Below are 27,136 nucleotides of genomic sequence, written 5' to 3'. Positions count from 1 at the left end.
TATGGTAACATGATTTATTATTTTATTATACAAAGTACACACACACACACACACACACACACACCTCCCCCTACAGTCAGGAAGGGGGCTACTCACATCTTAACATAGACTGGCCATCTTCTAAAGTAGGCCATATTATTTGTTTTTATACCCTAAGATATTTCTCTCCCCTCAAATATTTATATCCCAACTACAAAAAATGGAGCTGCAAAGGGTATATAAATGAGATTTTCTCGTTCTTGTTATAGTACAATCACTTAAGGTGAATAAAGAACCATGAGTGTAAGGGGGGGGAAATCACATTAAGGAATGGAATGTATATGTTACCTGCAACAAGCAGCTGACTTATTTGTTGTCAGTGGCACCTACTCTAAATTAACTGGTTTGTAGGGACATGGGCACATGAAACTATGAGACAACATGCGCCAAGCCATTGCTTGTACTTGGTTCCAGAAGGCACGTTTCCTGCACTCTTTATAACTAAAGACAAATTACAGGAAAACTCAGCATGTAGATTCTGCCCACTTTGAGGTATTAAATGCATAATGAAAAGATTAGTTACGTCCAATTAGCATGCAATAGAAATATTTTTAAACCAACATGGTTAAGTGTTAAGATTTTTAGAAATCAAAATATTTATTCACATAATTTTAAACTAAAGTCGAAGGTAGTAAATCTTCTGTGGTGATGATTTAAGTGCAAGTGATGCTGGCTTTCTTTCACATTCGTGTCCTTCATTCAGAGAAAAGGCAGATCAGTTGTTCTTGAACAAGTCAATGCAGCTCTGCAGGAGGGAGACATTGTTCTGGAAGAAAGACAAAAGTCGAGGCAGACCAATGAATCTCTCTAGAGTCCAGACCTCCTACATATCTGTAAGAATTCAACTCAAACCCACAACTTAAACTTTCACAAGAGATTTAAAGCCAGCCAAATTGGATTGGGTGCTTTTCTTCATTAAATCTCAACTGAACCTCATCCTACAACCTGCACCCCAATTTCATGTTGTGGAGTTCCTCTCCCTCTGAGGGTCTGGGACTGCCACCTGGAGAAGCTCACAGCTCCACTGCAGGTCTGCTCTCAATGCAATCCTGCCCATTTTGCTTACTATGACGTAACCTAAATGCTATAGAAGAATTTTTCTTTGAAATTGAAGGCCCTGGAAAGACCGGATAAAAAAGTGCTAAAAATTCAGATTACAAATGATAAATATTCGTAAAGAACTTAGCACAAACTGCTTTACAAAGACGAACTGAGAAAACTCAGAACACTCAACATTACGCGTATAATTTACATATACAGGACACTCCAAAACCCCAATTTAAAAGGTCATACACAACAGGACCTGGACTTAATCAAAAAGTAAATAAATGTTGTAGTCAAAATAAAGAAATTCAAAATACACACATATGTTCAAAGTCTTCCTGCTTAACCAATGCTGATGGGCCAGACAGCACTTCTGGAACTCACACACAGATGCACCTAGGAACCACCGGAGGAGCCATGCCCAGAAACTGAGCCAATTGCTCTGGGCACCAAAAAGTCTTTAAAAGCTCCTTTAGGAGATTCTAATGTGTACCCAAAATTGAGAACCATTTTTCTCCATCTTTTCTGTACCAAATTAAGCTACAGACATTAAATATACAAGGAAGTTCTTCCTTTCTAAACAAAAAAAGAAATTAATATTAAGACACTAATATGCTCTTCTCCAAAGCAGTATTTCATCATGATGTTGTAGAATTTTGGTTTGCAGCAGAAAAATTCCAACAAGTGACTCCCACCTACATCACAGGAGATTAATCGCACAGGAGATTAATACCACAAAACAAACGTCATCCACCCAATGCTGCTGAGATAGTGAACTGGGAAATAACCTGAGAGGGGGAATCCTAAAAAGCTTCTGGAGGAAACTTTGGAGGAAAACACTTACCCTGGCATGCTTTATTTCCAGTTCAGACATTTCAATTAGATTCTTTCTAAACGCTGCCACTCTCTTTCGTTTGAAATTGATTAGTTCTATAAAAGAATGTATACCAACAAAAGCTGAACAATTTCCATCTTTAACTTCTAAATATCATTCTTACACATAATCTCCAAAACTGATACACACATTTTCTCATATTATTTCTGCAATTGGGACATATACCTGACATTGCCTTTAAATAAAGATTTTATTTATTTGAGAGAGAGAGAACATGAGTGGGGAGGGAGTGAGAGGGAGAAGCAGACAGACTCCTCTGCTGAGCAGGAAACCTGATGCAGGGATAGATCCCAGAACCCTGGGATAAAGACCTGAGCCGAAGGCAGACACTTAACCAACTGAGCTACCCAGGTGCCCACCTGTTTTTTTAAGATTTTATTTTTAAGCATCTCTACACCCAACATGGGGTTCGAACTTACAACCCTGAGATCAAGAGTCACATGCTCGACCTACTGAGCCAGCCAGGCGCCCCTGCCATTGCCTTTAAAATGAGCACTAGCACTGCACCCAATTACTGAGCATCAAAATTCAGAGAATGCCACGGACTACTTGGGAGAATCTATGAAATGAGCAGTCTTGCCCTGAACTTCTAGTCACCAGTACTTGTGGAAAGAAGGCTGGGGAGGTGGTGAGCCACATATACATACCCGCACCAATGGCTATTTCTTTAATGATTATTTTTAAACTTGTGGTGAAACTACTGCTTATGTTCAGACTGCTTCTCTGTAGATATGATCTATACAACATGCTACCTTTACATCTATTATTTTCTATCACCAAACACTATTCAGGATTAATGCCCCATTAGAAATTAGGGTAAACCAAAAATAAGTACTTCCTCCCTTGGATTCCTTTCATAAACGTGTAGTTCTGGTCATCACTCCGTTGGTCAAAGCCCTCCCCAGCTCAAGCTGGCACTCTAGTCCTCAGGAGCAAACTTACCCTCCTGTACCAGGTCTACACAGCACCAACCAAAAGAAAGATGAAGCAGCCAACATTAAAAAGGAAAAACTTACAAATCTTATCATGAGGGTTAATGACATTACCTTGGATATACTAAATAGGTCTTCCCGGAGATCAGGATAAACTCCTTTCCTCTAGGCCTGCACCCAGGACCAGGACTCAACGCTAACCTGTCTCATTCTCCCGTGATGCCTGTCCACACCACCATCTTTTGTACTATGCTCCCATTCAATGCAGTATTCTACACAACGCTGTACTTTTAAATATAGCATAACCAGGCTTATTTTGAATAAAAAGGATAAAATCTAACACAGGAGCAAACCTTAGGTAAGGACAGGCCTAAATTGGCACCATTTTAAAGCTTTGCGGTTTTTCTTTAATCCCCTCAGAAGTTGTCAGGGCTAGTAAACTCTGGCCTATGTAATAACTTAAGATTTCAACTCAGGAGTTTTGAAGTGTGTTCTTTTCCTTATAAATTTAAAGTAGCTAATTAAAAACAAAAGGCAAAAATTTATTTTATCATGGCGGCAAGGAGATTCCTTTGAAAAGAATCCAAAAGACAGCCAAGCGAGCATTATGTGCATGCCCCTTTCAAGATTTTTGTACAGAGAAGCTCTGTCTCTTACAGCTAAGGAATTACAGTACTGAAAACAATGAGCCAACACAAAGGCTCACTATTATCAGAACGTTTTCAAATAATGCTTAGATTCCGGAACCACAGGGGAGGGGGAAAAAGTTCTGAGAAAACAAAGTCTTTAAAATGAGATAGGGATTTCTCACAGAAACTCAAGTTTGGGGGTGAATTCGGTACAGATTATCAGTATAATTACATTCACATTCAGGAAAATACATTCTTTACTTTCTGGCATGTTCCATTGTCCCCTGAGAACTGCCAGGTAGTGAGACCCCCTAAAGAGAAGACTACAATTTACACTCCTGTTTTGTGGAAATGGAACTCTATCTCCTGAATTAAGTTAAGCCATATTCCCCCCTACTCTGGAAGTGGGTAGGCAAGAAAGAACCCCAAGGCTATAGATTGGAACTGAGTCACCACCATGGACTCATGATTTCTGAAAAGAGTTACAAACCCCTCCATTTCCTGGCTCTGTCTCCTGAAGGGCCTAGAAGCAAACATACCCCAGGAGGAATGAGCACTTAGCACCCAAATCTTGTCACAATTCTGTAAATAGAAACCCAGGGGCGCCTGGGTGGCTCAGTTGGTTAAGTGTCTGCCTTCGGCTCAGGTCATGATCCTTCCTGCTCAGCAGGGAGCTTGCTTCTCCCTCTCCCTCTGTTGTTCCCCCTGCTTGTGCTCACTCACATGCTCTGTCAAATAAATAAGATCTTAAAAAACAGAAACAAAAACCCATGTCTCTAATAATGACAAGGAAGGAAATGTGGGAAAGAAGGGAAGGCTTGTGTTTAAAGGATGATGATGGCCAAGGGCTTGGAAAGAGAATGCTAGAACTGGGGGAGGGGAATTGCCTTTCTGCAACCATCACAGTAAAGGCTGGCTCAGACAAGAATCAACACAGACTAAATTTAGGGAGAAAGTATGATGAAGAGCAGGCTATCTGCAAGGTCTTAAACTGTCTCCCCACACACTGCTGATTAGTGGCACGGCGGGGGGCAGTGGGGGGAGATTAACTATACAGTGGAGAAATTGGGCAACACCCTGATTGGGTAATCAAACTTAACACCACAAATGAGGGGGAAATGGGACATAAGGTGCCCTCAGATGAGACACCTGAAAGACACATTACTCAGATAGTATTCTGGAAATGCATAACCAGAACCTATCCATAAGGAAATAAACATTCCAAAAATGAAGAACACTATTTGCAGAGACTGTGGTCCCCCAAAAGGCAAATGTCATTTTATTTTTTATAGTTTTTTTTTTTTTTTAACATTTTATTTATTAACTTTTCAGAGAGAGAGAGGGAGAGAGCACAAGCAGGGAGAGTGGCAGGCAGGGAAAGAAGGAGGTTCCCCGCTGAGCAAGGAGCATGATGCGGGACTTGATCCCAGGATCCTGGGATCATGACCTGAGCCGAAGGCAGACGCTTAACCGACTGAGCCACCCAGGCATCCCTGCAAATGTCATTTAAAAAAAAAAAAGGCAGGGGGGGCGCCTGGGTGGCTCAGTTGGTTAAGCGACTGCCTTCAGCTCAGGTCATGATCCCGGGGTCCTGGGATCGAGTCCCGCATCAGGCTCCCTGCTCTGCGGGGAGCCTGCTTCTCCCTCTCCTACTCCCCCTGCTTGTGTTCCCTCTCTCGCTGTGTCTCTCTCTGTCAAATAAATAAATAAAATCTTTAAAAAAAAGGCAGGGGCAGGGGTCCCTGAGAAGGGTTCCTTCCGAATTAAAGGAGACAGAATAAGAGCTACGGTAACCTAATGGCAACCCTAGAGAGGAGGACGTTATTGGGACAAACAACAAAATGGGAATATAGACAACAGGCTGGAATGTATTGCATCAAAGTTTGCCAAAGTCAGTAAGTATACTATAGGGATATAAGAGAAATACAACACAAAAGTTTTTTTAGGGATAAAAGGACAGTAGATACAACTTAATCTCAAATGGTTGAAAAAGGAAAAGAAAATTCCACCCCGTGTGCATTTATAAACATACACGTGCCACTACGTGTGTGTGCAAGTGACGAAGCAGAAGAGGCAAAATGGACAGCTGGGGAACTCCAAGTAAACAATGCACAGGTGTTCTCTGCATTATCTGTGCAACTTTTTTTCTATAAGCTTGAAATTATTTCTAAATAAAAAGCAAAAAGTAAATAGCCCTGCTCAACCTTCTTTTGCAGATTCAGAAAGCTGTTCAAATTTCTGGCAGCATTCCTGCTGGTGTGCCTCAGCCAACTTAACATCTTTGCTTTTCAACCGGGCCTTATCCAAGGCTTTGTTTGAGTTCTCATAGTCAGTGAGGGCTTTGGTGCGTCTGTATAAGAGATCCTGAGAAAAAAATTAACAGACAGCAAATGGTAGTTAAAAGTTATCCTGAAAAATGGCTAGAGAACAAAACAGGAGGAGTAAGTATCTAAACTACTCTAAAATTAAAAAAAAAAAAAAAAAAAGGCCCAAGTATCACAGTGCCAATGCACTGTCTGAAATGTCAGAAGGCAACAATCTAGTCCACTTCTACCTCCCCCGCTTCCATTATTTTTTTTTTTTTAATTTCAAGATTATCCTAGGAACAGCAATTCTTGCAGCACTGTTGAGAGCTTTTGGAAATTCTTTATATGGATCAAAAAAAAAAAAAAAAAAAAATCCAAAAAACCCAAAACAAAACAAAGACAAAAAAACACCCAACAGTGAAAACTAAAGGATCAAATCATTTCCATAATTCACTCATGGAAAGCAGTTTCAGAAAATTAATCACTTCTACCAAAACAGCAGGCACTGCTGGGCGGGTCAAGTGATGCTACTAGAACACAAGTGAGGCAGCAGGAAGAACGTTCTTCTGACCTTACCCCACTACAAGCCCTGCCTCAAGTCCAACAGAGGCTCTCACATCTGAAAAAAAGACTATTTGCAATCTCCAGCAATGTACAAGTTACCACCATATTTAAAGCAGAATAGATACAGGAGGCTCAACATACATGTTTTTGTGTACACTCAAAAAACTTGGGTTTATAATCAGCTCTCAAGTCCATTAAAATACAAAATAAGAAATATAGTCTGAAGTATATAAAAATATATCCAAATATAAGACTAAGGAAACATGCCAAAAGACAAGTTAACTAAAAATGAAACTATGAGGAAAATCATGAATTTCTACTTCCTAATGACATTTCAGGGCAGTGTTATGCCCAGTGAAAGCATGTTTCATTCCCAAAGGTCATTCTGCTTACCACTTAGTCTTGGTTTTGGTGAGTAATGGTTTATAGACTCAAAAACTGCAATTCAATAAAAAACTCACAAAACCCCAAAACCTCTTCTCCCTCAGAGCCCTTCTGGAATGTGTTCGGTTATACCCACATCCAATAACCTATAATCCCCCGAATTACTATCTGTCCACTCAGCACCACTCCTACTGCTCCTGATACAAACTAAGGACACAATGCCACAAAAAGGTATGTTCCTGTAAAAAGATTTCAATCTAAAATGGAACCAGAGGCTATGAAATGGAGAATCTCACACACGTGCCCTCAAAAGAATGGAACCTAAGAACTAAGGGACTGATTTCAAATGCCCAATTTATAGAAGACCCAGAAGATAAGAGACTTATCTCCTGTCTGATCAACTCACTTCTTGGCACAAACATCCTCAAGCCAATGAACTTAACTGCTTGAATGTCCCTCTCTTCACACTCCTACTAAATACAAGCCCAGCCCAAACGCTTAATGCACTTGCCTGTAGCTTGCTACAGCATCTGTTTCCTGAACTGCAATTCTTCTGCTATTCCCAAATCAACTCAATTTCTGGCCAAACTGGTCTCAGTTTACCTCTTTATTCAGTATTACTTACACAAACAATCCTGACAAACTCCTACCTTCTTTCATTTTCAACAACAAAAACAAGAACAAAATAATACATCTCTAACAGGAGACCTCTTCTGGGTCATGGCAAGGTGGTCTTGTATTGTTCTGACGAGTTAAACACCTGCTGCCTTACCTTAGCAGCCTCTATGTTGAGCATGTAGTATCGGAGAAGCTCTGTCAGCTTTAAGTCTTCATCTGAGGAGACTCGACTTTCTACTTTCTATTAAAAAAAGTAAAGGTCACCATCATCTAAGCAAAAATCTACAGATTATAAAATATATAATTAAGACCAACATAAAAATCCTTACCCTAAGTTTTTCAAATAGCTCAGCAACCTTCAATAGGTACCTGAAAAGATACACATGATTTTGGCTTAAGGTCTTAAAATCATGTATGAAACGGGACCTTCTCAGTAAGACATGAATGAGTAAATGCAGGAATCTGAGCGTTTGGTGCTTTAGAATTAATTTAGCAAACTAGTACTTTCATCACCAACTGGCCCAATCTAGTAGAGAAGATGGTTACAGAACTGAGCACATCTACAGTGCCACACTCGTGGCTATCAACCCCTCTCTCAGTGCCCCTCACCCACCTTGCCATGCCGATACTGTGCTCCTAGATAGTCTTTAACCAATGTCAACGCTGTGTTAACCAAGGGCAGGTTCTAATGAGCTGCCACCATGGGTGTCCCAAAACCATAAATATGCTATTTAAATAAAAAAAAAAATAATAAAATTTTTAAAAAGCTACTGTTTCATTTTGACATTAGCCTGACTTCCATCTTCAAATCAGAAATACCACCACCACCTATTAAACCAAGCCCTAACTGTTAAGTAGAGTGGTCTCACACCAGAAATACCCAGGATGGAGGAACTGTGAATTCATATAAAAAAGCTCAAACCAGACTGGGGTCATTGCATTACCCTTAAGACCACCTTAACCAAAACAAATTTCTTAATTCCATGGCTTTACCAGGTGAAACACCACTTGCCAGAGAACATATAAGGCAAACTTCATTCAGAGACAACTCCAGAATTAAATCAAAAAAAGGGGACAGTTTGACAACAGCTACCATGTTTGGTATAGAAGTGCCCTCTGAGTACCCTACAAACATCTTAAACTGTGTCTATGTTCACATGGTGTATAAAGATTTGAGTGCTACAGACTATACTTTCCTCTACTCTTGATGAGCTGGTACTCAAAAGCAGAAGTGAAACTATACAGTCATTCCTCATTACACCACTCAGGGCTTTTCAATTAGGGGAGGAGGGAAAATGCTTTTCCAACAAAAACTTACTTTTTGATGACCGTGGGCTCTTCTAAAGCCAGGCTATGCAGGCAGGCTGCAGTGTGGATATAGTCATCTGCAACATCTGCAGAAACAAGGACAGCCCTTTTTATATGAACAGAGCTAGCACATGAGCAAAGCTAAGTGGCTAGTGGGTGAATGGTATTTACTTTTATGAGATCGGGTCATTTTGTCAGCTTTTGCACATGAATCCTTGATCCTATTATAATAGTTAATGAGGAAATTCTTCTCTTGCTCAAAGAAGTCATCTACCTCCTAAAAGGGGAAAAAAGAAATTTAAGAAGCAAAACTCTTAAAAATACGAATGTATTATGCATTAGAAGAAACATTAAGAAAATAACCTCATGCATTAAGAACTTTAACCTTTATGGACCAAGGAAAGCCAAACTGACAAGACAGCATTTCATGCCCAAGATCAGCAAAACTCAAGCGTTGGCAGGAAATGTCAACAGAGAAAACAATTTAAGAGTCACTCAACAATGCCCAGGAAAACTCTGGTATCCTCTCTAACATCCAGCAATCCTGGCAGAGAAGTGGTTCTGGCTGGCAGGTTACAACTCAGCAGTGGATACACACATCTGTTTGTATGGGGGGTATATTTGGTGCGCACCAGTCAGGGATGCCAAACATCCTGTGATATGTGAGTACAGGACAGCCCCATACACCTTAAAATGCACCAAAGAGAAATTCCTAGAGTTTCCAAATTCCTGACAATGCCCTCTACTCAGCACCTACACTCTGGGCCCCTTGGTCAAGCCCTCAACAAGTGGCAAAGTTAAACACAAGACGGTAACTCAGTTAAAAAATGGAAGGGGCTGAGGAGTGAGATAAAGATCACCCATGAGGGTAATGAGAGACCTGTTTGTTAGTCTTTTAAAACAGCTCTGTCCAACAGAAATATGTGAACTACATGTGCTATTTAAAATTTTTCTAGTAGCCACATTATTAAAAAAAAAAAAAAAAACACAGGTGAAACTACTTTTAGTATTTTACATTCTTTTCTTCACATCAGATCCCTGAAATCTGGACATGCAAATAAAATTAAAAATCTGGTGTGGCTGGGTCTACCAAAATGGACAGTAGTCCTGGAGAATTGCATGAAATACTAATCCTGTAGCTTATTTTGTTTTTAAAAAATAAACTGAGTAACCGCTCTCTGTACAGAAAAGGAGAAAAAGAACAAAGTGTGAGACTGTTCTTATCCCCTCACTTAAGAGAACAGGATATTTTAGGAATATAAGTGAAAATTCAATGAGTAGATAAAAATAACCAAAATTTTAAAAATTTTTAGGTGAGGTTAATACCATTTGTTTCAAAACATCTCTTGTGAAGAAATAAAAGCAGCAGCAGAAATAAAATGTAACATGAAGAGTTTTCTACAAACAGCTAAAAGCCCTTACCTTAACTCCAGAAAAAAGGACCTCATCAGCACTTTTCACCACACTTTTGAAAAAGCCACCAAACATCTCTTTGGTATTTTTCCGCCTAACACTTAGCTGGAAAAAAAGAAAGAAAATCATGAAAAAATAGTTTATGGTATACATATTTCTCTAAGTACTTTAAGCTCTTAAGTATCTTCCAAGTGATACTGTGTACTAGCATAGGAACACACATAAGATACCTTTTAATTCCATCTTAGCCACCAAGTCTAAATAGGAATAAACAGCAAAACCTAAACACAGGTCACAGTTCTAAAAGCGTGACCTAAGGGCGCCTGGGTGGCTCAGTCGTTAAGCATCTGCCTGCTCCTCGGGAAGCCTGCTTCTCCCTCTCCCACTCCCCCTGCTTGTGTTCCCTCTCTCGCTGTCTCTCTGTCAAATAAATAAAATCTTAAATAAAATAAAAGCATGACCTAAAGATATTTTGGAAAAAATACCTGGCACTAAGTCTCAGTGGCTTTTATTTTATACTTTATTTATTTTTAATAAACTCACGGACCCAAGATCAAGAGTTGCATGCTCTTCCAACTGAGCCAACCAGGCATGTGTTAGTGGCCTTTAAATCCTTGGCTGAATTACTGTACTGTTGTTCTATGTTGTTCACTGAACTTCACTGGTTAGATGATACTGAGGAACTTAAGTCAGGGCTTGCCTCAAACATATTAAGTAATTAAAAATAAATAAAGAAAAGAAAAAAAAAAGGCCAACAGGGCACCTGGGTGGGCAGAGATGGTTAAGCCTCTGCCTTCAGCTCAGGTCACTATCTCCAGGTCCTGGGATGGAGCCCCACGTTGGGCTCCTAGCTCAGCGAGGAGGCTGCTTCTCCCCATCCCTCTTCCCTAAGCTTGTGTGCGCACGCACGCTCTCTCTCAAACAGATAAAATCTTAAAAATAAGGCAAAACATACAACTCCTTCCAACAAACAGGTAACCAGAAACAAATGTGAACTGAAATTCCTCTTAATCCCAAAATTGGGGTGCCTGAGTGGCTCAGTCAGTTGGGTGTCTGACTTTAGCTCAGGGCATGATCCCTGCACATCAGGCTCCCCGCTCAGTGCGGAGTCTGTTTCTCCCTCTCCCTCTGCCCCCACACCCGCTTGTTCTCTCTCTCTCTCAAATAAAACCTTTCAAAACAAACAATCCCAAAATTAACTGAAGGCAAAAACTGGTCCTTTATTAAAAGGCGAGAAAAGTAATCTTGATGCATTTTATAAAAATGTCTTGAAATGGATCTACGGGGGAGGTGGAAACAGTATCTAAAAAAAAGATTCCATTGTCCCATTAAAAAATTCAGTACTTTAAAAGTCAACTTTTCAGAAAATATATCAGGCCATCAAGTATATTTATTTTTTTAAAGCAATCTCTACACCCAAACATGGGGCTCAAATTCATGACCCCAAGATCAAAAGCTGCATGCTTTTCCGACTGAGTCAGCATGGTGCTCCTCAAGTGTATTTTTTTAAAAAAATACAGTCACATGGGGGCTCCTGGGTGGCTCAGACAGTTAAGCATCCATATCTAACTCTTGATTTCAGCTCAGGTCATGATCTCAGGGTTGTGGGATCAAGCCCCGCATCGGGCTCTGTGCCCTATAGGCATGGAGCTTGTTCCGGATTCTCTCGCTCTCCCCCTGCCCCTCCCCCACTCCTTCCCTAAGTGGGGGGGTGGCTGGGGAATAGGAAGAAATACTGTCATGTGCATTTTCACTGGATCATGGAAATGGAACAAAAATGCCTTACATCCTGATCATATTCCAGGAACACATGGAAGTTGCGATCTTTACTGAGAACAGGGTGAGAAGAGAGCCGCTGTAGAAAGACTTCATGGGAGGATACAGTCTTCTTAAAGACTGCAAGATACTCACTGGAAGAGAAGCACACAAGGCATTCATCTGGCACCGCTCGACTAAACGACCAGTATTGGTCCTGGTTATCACCACTGTTCTGCTCATGCCACTAAGGGAAAAAACCTGAACTGGACCAAAACATTTTGGTATAACCTTTTATCTAATTAGTAATAAGGCATTTGCCATTTGGGAACCTGTGGAATAAACCAAAGAAAGGGGAAAGTAATATTATAACCGGAGTTAAGAGAGCAAGTCTACAAAGTCCAAACCTACATGCAATTACTGCTAGTATTTAGCAGCCACAGAACACTGGTTTCTGTCAAACAACGAAGAAAATGCCTTAGTCCTGCACCCACATACATAGCACTGAAGTCTAATAAGGCTTGGAATTATCACACATTATAAAGGGACTTTATCTCAACCTAGGTATTACAGATCACTCTAAACTTCTCAATGGTAGGACTTCAGTCTGTTGTGCTCAGTATCTTATTCTCAGAACAGGCCATGACAGGTACTCCAGCATGTGCGGAATGACTTAGTACCTGAGGTGTGTGAACACTGGCCCTAGAGAATATGGCCGTGGGGCAGAGCACAGAGGACAACTGCTGAGATGGGCACCACACTGACAGTGGAAGTGGTGGAGGGAGCCAAGTTAGAGGTGCAAGGATAATTTCGTAACTAACTTTAATGCAAATCCCCAACTGTGATACGGTTTTGTTTGAAATAATTACAACCAAATTAAACATGCTTCCTATGAACCTAGGACTTCTTTCAAACCATCAATGTGATTATTATTCAGAGTGCTTCTCTGCAACCGCATCAGTGCAGTCTAGTTTCAGCTATACATCAGTCAGCGGACTTCAGGGAATAAGACTTAGTACGTTATCAGCAACCTGAAGAGTTCTTATCTATAAAGACACAAAGGCTTACTTCTTCACTATGCCAGACCAGCATTCTAGAACAAGTAGTCCACATGGGGGAAAACAATCAATCTATCCAGTGTCCGTCCCCCTCCCCCCGCCCCCGCCCAAGGGAATCAACCGCAAAACACAGTTCTACAGGACAGCGCACTAGGCAACTAATTAGCTGCCATACTTTTAGAAAACGGCCAGCTTCTCCTGGTTTCTGTACACTTCACCACTTTGATTCTTCTCAAAAGATACAGCCCCATCAAGAAAACCCACTTACGCTTCCAGCTCTTGCTTCATCTTAGCAAATTCTTCTTTGGTCATAGACCCTTCACCCTCTCCCAATTTCTGCATCTTTTCTCGAGGGCCATCGAAGTCAGGCTTTGTAGGAGCAGGCGGAATCTGTAGGAGAGGCAGGTTAACTCGCAAGCATCCTTGTCCCGGCAGTGATGTTCTACTCAGTGCCTATGCAACAAGGAGGCAGCCAGCCCAGTGGGACTAACAGGTCAACCACTGTTTTTCTCTTATCCTTATTCCTTTTGGCCATATAAAAGAAGTCTCCTCCCCACAACTGGGCACTCAGACTGTAATCATTTGTTCAGGTTATCCATTACGGATGATTTGTAGGGGATAATAGTGTTTAGCCTGCTTCAATGTCAGTTTAAAATGTATATATGACAATCAGTGCTAAAATGAAGTCTGTGAAGCACCATCAAACTTAGTCTCTAGACATCAAAGGCAATTTTTAATTCCACAGGATAATTAGAGATTCCAATTTTGAGTGAACAGAATATTCTCAAACACAAGCTTCAACACTACTTTTATTAGCACAAAGACAACTGCTTCCTCTACTCCTTGAGCGGAGGACACTTTTTGAGAAATTTACTGTACACCATTACCATTCTGAGGTTTTCCTAGAAATCAATTCTACTTGATGCCTGGAAGTACCAGAGAAATACCAAACCCAAAGGTAGAGAAGATTCAAACCATGAAACCATTTAGTCTATTATGCAGGTCTTAAGAGTGTATGTATGCTTCACCTCACAGCTATAACACGATTCTCATGTAGTTTAGCCTTACCAATAGTACATGGTCTAGTTGGTAAATGAAATCAGAGTTTTCACAATCCATTATAAAAAATGGGTAAAAGTCTCTTTAAACAAAATGAGTAAGAAGGTAGAAGAAACTGGCTTCAGTGATTATTTGATTTTCCAAAATGCACTTACGATAAGCCCAGCATAGTCTGCAGTTTCAATAAGAGTGTCATGGAGCCACACAAAGTCTTCATGTTGCCTTGTAACAGAAAACTCTGGGCTCTGAAACGTGGGCAGCGTGGTCTGTGAAGAACAGAGTAAAAAGTTAACTGGTAACCACCACTTTCTGATAAAGCGGTTTGGGTTTCCTGGGCTGTGCTATGGGAAAATTCTGTGTAACAAAACATCTCAGTGAGACCCAGTCAAGAACAAAAGCAGCAACACATGATCTCCTCACTATAAAAGTCATCGCTGAAGATTCAACATGTTCTTTAAGGAATTCTTTTCACATAACTCCACCTCTCAGGTCAACTCAGGCAGATATAATCACATAGTCGTCACATTGTCTCCTGAGTGAGGTATGCTAATCAAGCCACCAAGGTATTAAAAGAAAACCACATGGGGGAGGACTGTACAGATAGCGTGTCTGTATGCGGGAGATGGCATGTAACCCAAAAGCTTTGTATAGAATCAAACTGCCCAATTCAAACTGTGCTTCAGCCATTTATTTCACTTAAACCTGTGGCTCAGTTTCCTCACCTGTATAAGGGGATAATACGATACTATCATAAGGTTATTACAGAGAGAAAATTAAATCCATATAAACCCTTTACAATGCCTGGTTTAAGACAAGCATTCAATACATTTTAACTAGTATGGAAGGAGAAAGGACACTGAAAATGTTCCTGAAAGGATGGATTCTGAAACATTACGTTTACTCTCCACATTTTTCAGATAGGCATTATTGCCTTTGTCAAATTAAAAATTTGTACATGAGGCATCAGGGTGGGTCAGACTGACTCGATTTTTGGCTCAGATCATGTTCTCAGGGTTGGAGATTGAGCCCTGCATCAGGCTCCAGGCTCAGCGGGGAGTATGCTGAAGATTCTCTCTCTCCCTGCTCATGCTCTCTTTCTCTAAAATAAAATCTTTTAGGGCGCCTGGGTGGCTCAGACATTAAGCGTCTGCCTTCGGCCCAGGTCATGATCCCAGGGTCCTGGGATTGAGTCCCACGTCAGGCTCCCTCCTCAGGGGAAGGCCTGCTCTCCCTCTCCCACTCCCGCTGCTTGTGTTCTGCTCTCGCTATCTCTGTCTCTGTCAAATAAATAAATAAAATCTTTAAAATAAATAAATTAAAATCTTTTCTGAAAAATTGGATAAGGAAAAAAGTGCTTTGAATCACAAGGAGCAGGAGGGGCTAAGGCCAATAACTTACTAAATATGGGAAAAAGCAAGCACTTCTCACTCATGCAAATAAAAACAAAGGTGGAAGATTTGAGCTGTGTAGGTAGTGGCTCCACACATCACTATGCCTGGTTTGCTTCCTCATAAAGCAGAGTATAAGCCACACGAACATCAGCAATACCCACAGCCCTAAGGCTCCACCACAGTGGAAAATGCTGAAGCAAGAGCACTTATCTGATGCTCACCACAAGCAAGATGAGGGATGTTCTCACTCAGCAGTCGTGCTACACTGCAAACAAACAGCAACCATTTTGGTTCAGGATCATCTCTTCTTGCCCACTGTGAACCACAAAGCTACAACATAGCACTGCTTTGATTACTGAAGTCACTCTGTCACTTACCTTGGTGTGCACTGTAAATTTGACCTTATCTCTCTCACTGAGTGCATCGGGTATGTCAATCTGAAGCGAGGGATCAACATTCAGGTCCACAGACACAGATCTCAGCTGAAATACATTTTTTGGCTATTAGTTTCAACTTCACTGTAGTGTTAAAAAGTATCCTTCCAAAAATGGAAGCTAGGAATTAAAAAGCATTCTATACAAGATCATTTATAACAAAGTCAGTTTAGATATCTCCTAAGTTTATTTGAAATCGTGGGGAAACCTGCTCTTTAGATGAATGGGTAGGTCCAAAATATTCCTGTATTTCTGAACAAAGCAACCACATGATTTTAGGTCTACAAGAAAAATACACTTAACCAAATATTTCAACTAAAGCAGCTTTGAAGTAGACAGAACGAGATCTTGAACTTCTCACATAAATACCCCAACTACAAAGAAGCATTACCAGATAGTACACAGAACTGAAAGAAGTTAGAAACTAAGAAAAAGAGGGGCGCCTGGGTGGCTCAGTTGGTTAAGCGACTGCCTTCGGCTCAGGTCGTGATCCTGGAGTCCCGGAATCGAGTCCCACATCGGGCTCCCTGCTCGGCAGGGAGTCTGCTTCTCCCTCTGACCCTCCTCCCTCTCATGCTCTCTGTCTCTCATTCTCTCTCTCTCAAATAAATAAATAAAATCTTAAAAAAAAAAAAAAAACTAAGAAAAAGAGAAGACACAGAGAACAGGCATGCGGTATAGGGTTCCTAAGTAGAAGGAGAAGAAAGAAGGATAAGAAAAATCAGCTCGAGAGAACAATTTATAGTCAGGGATTGTTTCAAAGAGATGAGAAATCTAGACACAAGATGTGATTTATTATAAAAACAAAGGCTTCAATTAGGAGAATCCCACTGTGGTGACACATAAGGACAAAGTGTGAACACTGCCCTGGAAGCAAAAGTAACCGATTTTGTGATCTGGAAATTCAGAGGAAAAGAATATTCAATTTCCTTTTCCCAGTTTAAGAAGAATTTTGGAAGAACTAGATTGTTGGGGGGATGTGGTTAAAATGGCTTTCCTATTAAATTTAAAACGTGATAAATTTCCTAATTCTGAAAGCAGACAATGATGGTCAATCTGAAGATCTGACACAAACACAGCATGACAGTGTATGTGGAATAAGCAGCTCATCCCCCTCTCACCCAACTAGTAATCTAGTGCTGAAGCGTCACAACACTGATTACTGAACCCAGCGAATGCCAAGTGAAGACTGGCATTAAGAGGATGACAGAGCAAATTCCCTCTGAATTTCCTTTTGGATTCTTTGCTTCAAAATTTGAAGTTCAACACCAAGGTTTAACTTTTGAAACTAGAAAGTCTGGTTCAATCAGTTCTATAAAGATTAAATATATTCACATACAAAAAATGGATTATTTCTCTCCCCTTTCTATCTTAGAAGCAATCAGTACTCTCCTTTCCCAGTGAGCACTGCAACTAAAAATTTTAAACTGCAAAAACCAGTCAGCCCTAGAACAATGGCTCTCCTCTAAGAACGAAGCTTCAAATAATAAAGTTATTATACAAACAAAGGCTTCAGGTATTAATACAGTATACTTAACAGTCCCTGACATCTCAACCCAATACTTCTTCCAAATGGATTCTTGATGACTCCTATGAAATGTTTGCTTCTTTGGTTCAATTTTCACATGTCCATTTATGAGATCTCTGCAAACAGAGATAAAGCTTCAAGGTCAGAGATACTTCATTTTATCACAACTGTGACTCTAGCTCTGACATTTCTGATAAAAGCTTCCTTCCTTCTGTTCATTTACCACTGGGCAAATACAGTGTTGGAAAAGACCTCAAAATACAAAAAAATTTGTTTGCAGAGAATACTGGCCATGACAACTATCTTATGTTTATATCTGGTAGTCCAGGAAATAAATAGGCCAGGTATAAAAGAAACAAGAGATACTGCTGGAAAGACAGGGTAGCCCATGGGACAGGTCTAAGGTGCTCTTTCCTAAGATTCCAGCTCCCAAGTCACAAATCCTGGTTTCTAGCCAGCTCTCAATTTCTGAACACTGACAATTCCATTTTGGCCCACTACAAGTGAAGCAAACTCCATGAGTCTACAAACTCCACATGGACTACATTCTGAATTAAGATTGAAAGACCCAAGGGGAACATAATCTAGTAAATGCGTTCATTTAAGCACCTCAGTCAAAGCTACAATGGACTTTCCCAACTGCTTTTTGTTCCACTCAACAAATTATTCTGGTTTCCTCTCTTCCCATACTTTCACCCATAGAGAGGTAAAACCCCAGACTACTTACTATATTACCACCTTCCTCTTTTGTCAGCATAGAAATATCAGGTTTTGGTTTTTGTTTTTTGCAACAAGGACACAAAGAAATAGCAAAAACCAATGGAGATTTCAAAAGACTTTCCATAAGATACCAAGCATCCAAGCTTCTTCAGCACGTTATCATTTTTTGCCAGGACACATCACCCTAGAAAGGGATTCAAACAAAAATCCAACCACCTGACATGATAGTCTTAACCACCAAAAAACCCCCAGATAACACAGTAAGTCTGCATTTGAGCCTTAAAGAATTGTCTGTAAAAAAGATACTAGCAAAATTCTAAGCATTCAGGTCATCACCAACTCAAGAGTCCTCATTCACAAGTTAAATGAACTTTCTTGTACTGAAGAAGCATATAACCCTCCAGATAATGAAGCAGATACATCATCAAGGAGTAAAAAATTGTGAAATCTTCAAAGCTTCTAAGTCAGCACTGTATCCTGACTCCGGAAGCACAAGTGTGATTAAAAGGTCAGCATTTCTTCTGCTTAGTCAACAAAAACAACACCAGATAGCCCCATGCCACAGTACTTGCTAAATAAATCACCAGGATGGAGGGTATAAGGAAAACACCCCTCCATGTATTTCTCCCATTCACACACCTCCATCCCCTATCCTAAATAAGTATTCAGAGTACTGCTTAGCACTGCAGGCCAACACTGTCAGTCTGACTTGGGCCAGAGAGGTCAAAAATGCCTAGAATGGCTGTTTAAATCAGCAAGGAAGCCAACTTCAGAACTATCTGACCTTAGGCATATTAATTTTTCTGTTTCCCAGTTCCCTTAGGTACCTCCTGAGAATCGAATTCAAAACGTTATCTACTCTCAAACAACGAAGTTTTAAAACTTTCTTCTGGGGCGCCTGAGTGGCCCAGTAGTTAGGCGTCTGCCTTCTGCTCGGGTCACGGTCCTTGAGTCCTGGGAACCTGCTTTGCCTTCTCTCTCTGCCCCTTCCCCCTGCTCATACTCTCTCTCAAATAAATAAATAAAATCTTTTTTAAAAAATCTGAATGCTTGGTAAGAGAACCTGAAAAGGAAAAAACTTGATACAGAATCCCTGTGCATTTCCTCACCTGTTTATCACCTTTACAGCTGAGACATCTGATACTGCTTGCGGAGCTCTGAGCCGCTAAGGACCACTTTTGGTCCAAATCTTACTTATGACTCACGCTGGTACAAGACAATACCACTGCAAAGCTCTCTCTTCAAATGGCTTAATGGCTTACAGATGGCAAAGGGTACCTACCTCTGTGACTGGACAACACAGAAGGCTAGATTCTGAAATTCAGAATCAACAAGAGGAACAGAGAAAATACTTACATAAGGTATATGTTATGGTGACTACAGACTCCAATTTACACTAGCACCATACAACCAAAATGACAAGACACAACACAATGGGAAATAATTATCTCACAGTAACTGTTCTGCTAGAATGGAGGCTAGCTGAATAGCCATTTACATCAAACTTTTAGGGCAGGGGATGGGCTAAATAAATTGATGGGTATTAACGAGGGCACTTTTGATGAGCACTGGGTGTTACACTAAGTGATGAATCACTAGATTCTGCTCCTGAAACCAATGTTACACTGTATGTTAACTAACTACAATTTAAATAAAAATTTGAAAATAAAAAATAAAACCAGTTTTGCACACAGGAAGAAGTTGGATACACTAGCACATGTGACACCAATGAGTCTTCCCTTTAAACTGGTTTCTATCTCCTAAGGATTTTGCTTTGTTATCCTTCCTACTGCCTAGGAACTAAGACCCCTTTCAGGGAGATGGGCAATATGACATGTCATCCATGAATGGTCTGTTAACAACATGAGCCAAAACAGGCAAGAAGCCTGCCTTGTAAAACAGATTTTCAATTTGATCACAAGAGCCAAGAAACGGGATTTCAGCTAGAAAAATATGTACACCTTGCTCAGCCCAATACTCATTATTGAGGAAATTAAAAAAAAAAAAGCTCAGCTGCAGACTTACTCTAAATTTGTATTAGTTCTGAAAATAAGACTCACATGACCCTACTTATGAAACACACTTCGCCGTTTCAATTCGTAAGACGTGCTCTATTAGAAATTCTAATACCATACCCTCCTCCAAACCCCTCTTTATGGTTCAAGTATTGCTACCCCAAGTGTTTGTTATGTTTTCCTCCATCCTGAAAGGTAACCACAAGCTATTTATTATCTGCATTCAATTCCAGCTTTTCATCATAGCATTGGTGCATGAGAAACAATTCAATCAACTATAAGCAATGTATGAGCTCTGCTTTTACAGATATTTGTCCTCATCTCCTGCCTCCCTCCTCCCACACCAACTGGATCTCCCCTTCCTATAATTCAGGCCTGCCAATATCATCTTAGTCCTCAAAGAGAACAGAACCAAAGACTTCTGGAAAATTTCAGTCTACAAACACAGGTAATAGCTATGGAAGTCATATGCTTTTAAAACTAGATAAAGGGATGCAGCAAGTGATCAGATTTCCACCATTCATCTTGGTGAGATGGGACCCAGAGGGACCCATCCCTGCTGACACCAACCATTCTAACCGGTAGTCTACCAACACACGAGCTGCCCACGGTAGAACACCGCAGACTGCAGGGCATTTGGAGGCTACGTAGCCCCAAGTTCCTAGAACAGGAACCGAGGCTTGGAAGAAGGTCAGCGCAGCGCACTCAGCGAATGGATAAACTGAATCATCACTTCACAAAGCTGCAAGCCTATGAACTAGTCAAATTCCAACAAGGAACCAGAAAGATTAAGTTGAATTACTGGCTTAAATACATTAATTTCAAGAAATCCATCTATATGCCAGATACCTGAAGTATTTTCAAATGAGCTCACAAAACAAATAGGTTGAACTATATGATCTGTAATGATCTTGTAGCACAGAATTTTTACTAGGAATCAATAAACCAACACTACATAGGAAGTAGCTCCAACAAATCCATTCAGAGCTCAAGTCCTTTGCCTCCCCACCAAGGCTGCTCCCAGCAGTTTCCTGGTCTATCAAGTCCAGGGCCCTCTGAAACAATCCTGCTATTTTACACACTAGTTATGATGAGGGTGTTTAGAAACATTAACCACCATGCTCGCTTAGGCAGCACATATACTAGAAACACTCACCGCCTGATCCTCATGAACTTTTTTTCATGAAATACACATAGGTTTGAGAATAAAATTGACCTTTACCACCAATGAAGTGGTTCAGCAACATGTACAGAGAACTGTCTGAAGTTAAGCTTGTGTCATCTAAATTTGAGACACAAATGGTAGCATACAAAGAGAAGGCAGCCTGCTTCGTGGTGGTGTTTCTTCTGCTTTGAGTCCGAGGTAAGACATATTTCCCAGATCATTCAGATGCAAAGATTGCAATACCAGCTTTTTAAAATTTTATCATTTACCAGCTCTCTGTATCCATCAGCACAATGTTCAAGCTTTGTAGTGCTCTCCGTGAAAGGCCAAGCCAAAGCCTTGGAAGTTGGTGACATCTGCATTTGTACTCTTCACAATTTACACGGACTAGAATGAAAACTTACGAGTCTGCCCCACCAAAACAAGTAAACCATAAACTCTTCGGGCAGAAAATGCACACCGCAGGTTAACATAAGCAATTATCTTGAGAAAATTACCCTTTCTCTCCAGACCATAGTAGTACTTTAAAAAATTACACCAAATTTGTGAAAGGAAAAGCAGGAGGGAATCAAGCCAAGGACCCAATTTCTAAAGTGAAGGAAGTTCGGTCATTTCTCTGCTCCTCCAACTACAACTTACACACTCCCCCCTGTGGTATTTATGGTTTGCATTTGGGGTGTGAAACAGCTGATGATTTCCACATTCCTCTTTTGGGGGAAGATCTCTTTTTAAGAGTTAACTCATTGGCCAATTATAAATAGGTGTTAAGAGGTAAAGAAATAGCTTTTTGGAAAGCTAGATCATGCAGAAAAACTTCAATTTATACTTGTGAGAAGTTTGCCACATTCATGTGAGACAAGATGTCCTGCAGCTGTCTTCCTGCCGTTTCAAAAAGTAAAGGCAGAATTTTACAAAGCTCTGAAATACTTTCCTCAAAAGAACTGGGTTCATTAGAAGTTAGGTCGTTTCCTTAAATACTGCCTAACTTCACTGTATGAGCTTTTCACCACTGGTTATTTGAAGCATTTGGAGTACTAACCTAAAGAACTACTCTTGCCTAATTTCCTCAAGCACTCAGGCCCTGACAAAGCAAGATGTTCAAAAAGCAGGATTTTACACCAGTTCTACCCACAGCACGCTTCTCCGTGAGCTTGCATCTCGGCCCACAATGCTCCGCGAGTGCTGTGTCAGAGCCTCAGCAGCCTCAGGTTTCCGAAGTGGCACTGAACTCCACCATGGTAAACAAGCTGCCCCTGTAACCTTCAACTGCCCAGAACCTGCTGAAGAATAAATACCACCTTTTACCATCTTTTGTTATGGTTCCTCAATACTGGTAAGAAAGCTAATTCCAAAGATGGTCAACAATGCTTATGTTTTTATACAGCATATTATTTCCTTAGGATTTATCAATCCTAGATCTGACAAAATCTGAAATGGGCTTACTATATATTAACCTCTGTAACACAAACTGACCCACACATACCACACATTTTAGGGAGAAAAGTTACGAAGTGATTCTCAAGGGACCTTTGACAATGCGTAATTTTACTCTCACTACTGGAGGGAAGGGAGCGATCACCTAATAGAGGCCAGGAATACTAATGAACACCCTACAATGCACAGGACAGTTCACCACAACAAAAAATTATCAAGCAAAAAATGTCCACAGTATTTAGATTGAGAAATCCTGCTTTAAACTAAAGCTCTAGGGCGCCTGGGTGGCTCAGTCGTTAAGCGTCTGCCTTCGGCTCAGGTCATGATCCCAGGGTCCTGGGATCGAGTCCCACATCGGGCTCCCTGCTCAGCAGGAAGCCTGCTTCTCTCCCTCTCCCACTCCCCCTGCTTGTGTTCCTGCTCTCGCTGTCTCTCTGTCAAATAAATAAATAAAATCTTTAAAAAAATAAAATAAAATAAAGCTCTATATTAGATGGTTAGGTCTCACCAAATGAGAATCTCAAAGTGTAGAAAATTCTCCCCTGGCCACTTTTTCCTCACAGCCAAAAACAAAATGTGAGCAGATTATGACCTGCCAAAGTAGTATTCACAAATAAGGATCCTCAGACACAGTGTACAAGTTACTGATCCAGAACTAAGGTTTGGGCAGCTCTGATTAAGTCACACTTCTGGCATGTAGAAAATTAGGAGAAAAATGAAGTCAACCATTTAGTATAAACTTTAGTCCACAAAAATTAGTAAATTTGGACTTGCTGTAGTATTGTTAAAAGTTCAAGATTGTTCCTATAACAAACTGTAGGTCACTCTTCATTCAAGCTGAAAGAGAATAGTGTCCCCACAACTTCCACAAATAAATAAAATCTTTAAAAAACAACCAAAACACACAGGGCGCCTGGGTAGCAGTCTGTTAAGCATCTGACTCTTGGTTTCAGCTCAGGTCATGATCTCAGGGTCCTGGGATTGCACCCCCCAGTCAGGCTCCACTCAGGTTCCACGTTGCGTGGAGCCTGCTAAGGTTCTATCTCTACCTTCCCCTCTGCCCCTCCCACTCGTGCTGTCTCCAAAATAAATAAAATCCTTAAATAAATAAAATAAAAACAACTAGTTGCAAACCAGAGCAGCACCATAAACATTAATGACTGGCTGAGGAGACCCCATTCAACCAAATTCCACATAACCAACTAGTTAAGGGCTAAGCTGTAATGGCGGTAGATGGGGAGGAGTATCACCTCAGCTTTTCTTATGTGTTAAACTTAACTACACTCTAGTAGCAATTTATCATTTAAAAAAAAAGTCCAAGAGGCAATCAAGACCCACAATTCAATTTACCATAGGTTTGCTAGACTAACAGGAATGAGACTCATCAACTTAGAAAGATACACAATGACACTCTAAGTAGAAACTCAAAAACATGCTGCCCACCTATTTTAATGACTTTTTGGCAAAGGGAAGGCCCAGAAAGCCTGGAAAAGCACAAAATGACTGAAGGCCAGGGTAACTAATTTGCAAAAACAAGGTCCTGCATAATCTCCAATTATTTTCGCCTACCCATGAAAAACTCCAAGACACCAGAGAACTCTGGAGGAATGGGGAATCTCAGTACTAGTTTATCATGACGATAAGGCCTAAAATGGGTTAATATTTTAACCCTTTCAGGAGCTAGACTTGGTAAAACCTTACTTTTCTAAAGATCAAAATACAATCTTTCCTACTACTAAAGTGGAGTTAAAAAAACAAAATTAATCATGTATCTCTTTTCCTCAACTGCTTTCTGGGAAAGGAGACAAATCCCAACACCCTCAACTAACGGATGTAACTAAACGGAAATATCAGGCTACCAGATACAAACCAATACTCCTTTTAGTTTTGCTGACCAAGCTGAAAAAAGTACTTGCTGCATGACTGTTCAAAATTCTCGAGTCAATTACATTCCCTACTTTATTAGTGGATCTAAACCCCATGAACCCCTATCCTCATGTAAATCCGTAAGTATATGGGAGGTTTACACTTAAAACATTTTCTGTAAAAATGTAAAATACTTCACTTGACTAAAAGCTGTATTATGGCAAGAAAATAGTTTGCCCAAGATTTGACTTCCTGTTATTTCACATTTGTCCCAAACTCCCTTTTGCTTAACAGTGAAAACCACTTAGACTCAATCCACAGCACAGGGCTAACATCACAGACATAAGAAAGCAAAATGAGGGTGCCTGGGTGGCTCAGCCCGTTAAGCGCCTGCCTTCGGCTCAGGTCATGATCCCAGGGTCCCAGTGAGTCCCACATCGGGCTCCCTGCTCAGCGGAGAGCCTGTTCACCTTCTCCCTCTGCCCCTCCCCCTTGCCTGTGGCTTCCTCAAATAAATAAAATCTTTAAAAAAAGGGTGGGGGGTAAAACAAAGCCATGAGTAAGAGTAGTATTTTATTAAGTTTTTTTATTTCCTGATTTCTGTAACTTAATAATGCTGTATAATCCTTTCCTGTATCCACTAAAACTGGCAGGGAATAGCCTTTATAATCCTCCAATTCTACTGGAGCTCAGAGTAGTGGGAAAATTACTTTAAAAGCCCGCTACAATACAGTGCAGTAACATAAGAAGGTCAGTTGAAGGAGTTAAGTCCTTTTAAATAGCGATATGAAACAGATTCTGGATCAAGAGATGAGGTACCAGATTGAGGGGAGGGGGTCGTCAAATTGCCGTCAAAATTCCTATTCAGCATCTAAACTTCTTCAGAAAAAACTATGTCTATAGTATTCTAAAAAGAATCATGACCAAGCTTCCACTTTTAGTTAAAAAAAAACACTTCAACTCTCAAAAAAAAAAAAACCCCCCAATCAAGAGCCCTACCTCACACACAAAGTTGCATTTCAATAACTAACGTAGCAATGATACCCTTGTTGGAAGAATCCAACTAGCTGTGTGTTAACTTCTGTACTTCCTAGATGAAGAAAAGTCTCTCCACACGTGCTGTGTGTGGATCAAAGGATGCCTTTGACTTCTAAGTAGATGGAACTCTGTAAGATGCCCTCCAGGTTACTTACATTTGAGAGAGCTTTGTATTCTTAAGTTTCTTTAATTTTGTCAGAAAAACTTTCACGATGATGATTCTGCACATAACCTTGTGGCTCGTACCCACCTCTATGAATTGCGAAACTAACAAGTGTAAACGACCAATGAAAGATAACCTGAACTTACTGCGTTAGTTTTCTTTTAGACCTCAAGATTTAAGGGGCATAGGGCTAGCTTACATAAACACAAAAGTTTTTGGAAGGAAAAACTAAGTTTAACAAGTATTTGAGTACCTACTAAAAAATGACAAAATTCCCGCAGTGACGCATTTGGCGTTTACAAAGTTCTAAAGAACATGCTTCAGATTTGACTTGATGGAATTTCCCCAGTATATGGGCCAAAAAGCTTTCCCAAAAGGGGGGGTGGGGGTGCAGTTCGAAGGCAACAAAACCAAAATATGCCATTTACTGCATAAGTGGATTTCACATTCACCGTCAAATCTTTACAAAGCCAGAGGAGTTTTCACAACTTTTTACGTGAGAGTAGTTTTCGAGTCTCCAGAGAGAAGCTCCAGAGACTCGCCGCGCGCCCTCGGTACCGGACACCCGGACGCGTGCTACCAGGACCCGTCCCGCGATGCTCGCTCTCGCCTCGGGTCTGCGGCCCTCAAAGAGGAGGGAGCAAAGGGCGCGCGGGGTCCGGCGGGTGCCTCCGCGTGGCCGGGGGGTGGGGGTGGATTTTGCGGGGAAACAGAGCTGCAGGAGCGGCCCCCGAGGAATAGGGGAAGGAATGTGGGGCTCCGGGAGGTCGGCGGGGCCTCCCGTCCTGGAGCATGAGGGCGAGGAGGGCCTCACCTTGCTGCAGTCCTCCTCCTGCTGCTGCAGCAACTCGGGAACCGCGGCCATGGCGACGCGGGCCTCGAGCGGGGGCCTTCTGGCTGTGCGGGGAAAGAAGAGGCTGGGCCGCCGCCGCCTCCGGGGCGCCTCTCAGGGGCGGCCGCGGCCCCGCCTCCGCCAGCCTCCCTGCCCGACCGCGGCGGGAGGCCTCCGGACTCCGCCACCATCCCAGCAGCCCCGGGAAAGGCCAGCGGCGCGCCACGTGCTCCCCCAGAGCGGCCTCCCCCGTCCCCGCTGCCGTCCATCTTGGAGCCGGGCAAAAAAGCTACGCGTGGCCTACCCTCGCTCCGGGCCACGCGGAAACGGCCGACCGCAGGGCCGCGACAACGACTCGGAGCAACGGGTACTCTCAGCAACGCGCGTCTCAAGAAATCCCACGCTCTTGCGCGGGGCAATTTATTACTTAGCCAGAGTCCAAGATGGCGACAGGCTGTGACGTAAACAAGATATCGTGAGAGCGTAAGGGCGCGATTTGGAGGAGCCCGCGCTAACGCCTGAGGGGAGGGACTCCCCAAGGATCTC

General features: G+C 41.4%; 1 protein-coding gene and 1 non-coding gene across 2 annotated transcripts; both read right to left on the bottom strand.

Moving 5' to 3' along the window:
- SNX5 (sorting nexin 5) lies at window positions 1-27,028 on the bottom strand. The gene is made up of 14 exons (XM_045885370.3): window positions 26,895-27,028; window positions 26,573-26,655; window positions 15,773-15,877; window positions 14,160-14,270; window positions 13,214-13,335; window positions 11,919-12,042; window positions 10,142-10,237; window positions 8,891-8,996; window positions 8,730-8,805; window positions 7,741-7,780; window positions 7,566-7,652; window positions 5,744-5,903; window positions 1,928-2,013; window positions 1-805 (listed from the first exon to the last, which is right to left on the bottom strand). The coding sequence occupies exons 2-14, from the start codon at window positions 26,621-26,623 to the stop codon at window positions 755-757; spliced, it is 1,215 nt and encodes a 404-aa protein (XP_045741326.1). The 5' UTR covers window positions 26,624-26,655; window positions 26,895-27,028; the 3' UTR covers window positions 1-754.
- On the bottom strand, window positions 20,594-20,830 carry LOC123852222 (small nucleolar RNA SNORD17). Its single transcript, XR_006792829.1, has one exon. It is a non-coding gene; the product is annotated as a small nucleolar RNA SNORD17 (small nucleolar RNA).
- Window positions 27,029-27,136: the final 108 nt, after the last annotated feature.

The sequence above is a fragment of the Mirounga angustirostris genome, unplaced genomic scaffold (assembly GCF_029215605.1).
Source record: "Mirounga angustirostris isolate CCGP_5_RB_7025 unplaced genomic scaffold, mMirAng1.0.hap1 SCAF_10, whole genome shotgun sequence".
In the NCBI taxonomy this organism is placed as follows: domain Eukaryota; kingdom Metazoa; phylum Chordata; class Mammalia; order Carnivora; family Phocidae; genus Mirounga; species Mirounga angustirostris.
The sequence above is the reverse complement of the archived record's forward strand: the minus strand, read 5'-3'. Positions and strand labels throughout refer to the sequence as shown.

Bases quoted from the DNA above. Each gene is read 5' to 3' on its own strand.
- SNX5 (XM_045885370.3), bottom strand. From the start codon at position 26,623: ATGGCCGCGGTTCCCGAGTTGCTGCAGCAGCAGGAGGAGGACTGCAGC. The intron at 5,904-7,565 runs GTAAGGCAGCAG...TTTTTTTCTCAG, and splicing joins TCAACATAGAGGCTGCTAAG to GATCTCTTATACAGACGCAC. The intron at 806-1,927 runs GTAAGTGTTTTC...TCTTTCTTCCAG, and splicing joins TGGAAATAAAGCATGCCAGG to AACAATGTCTCCCTCCTGCA.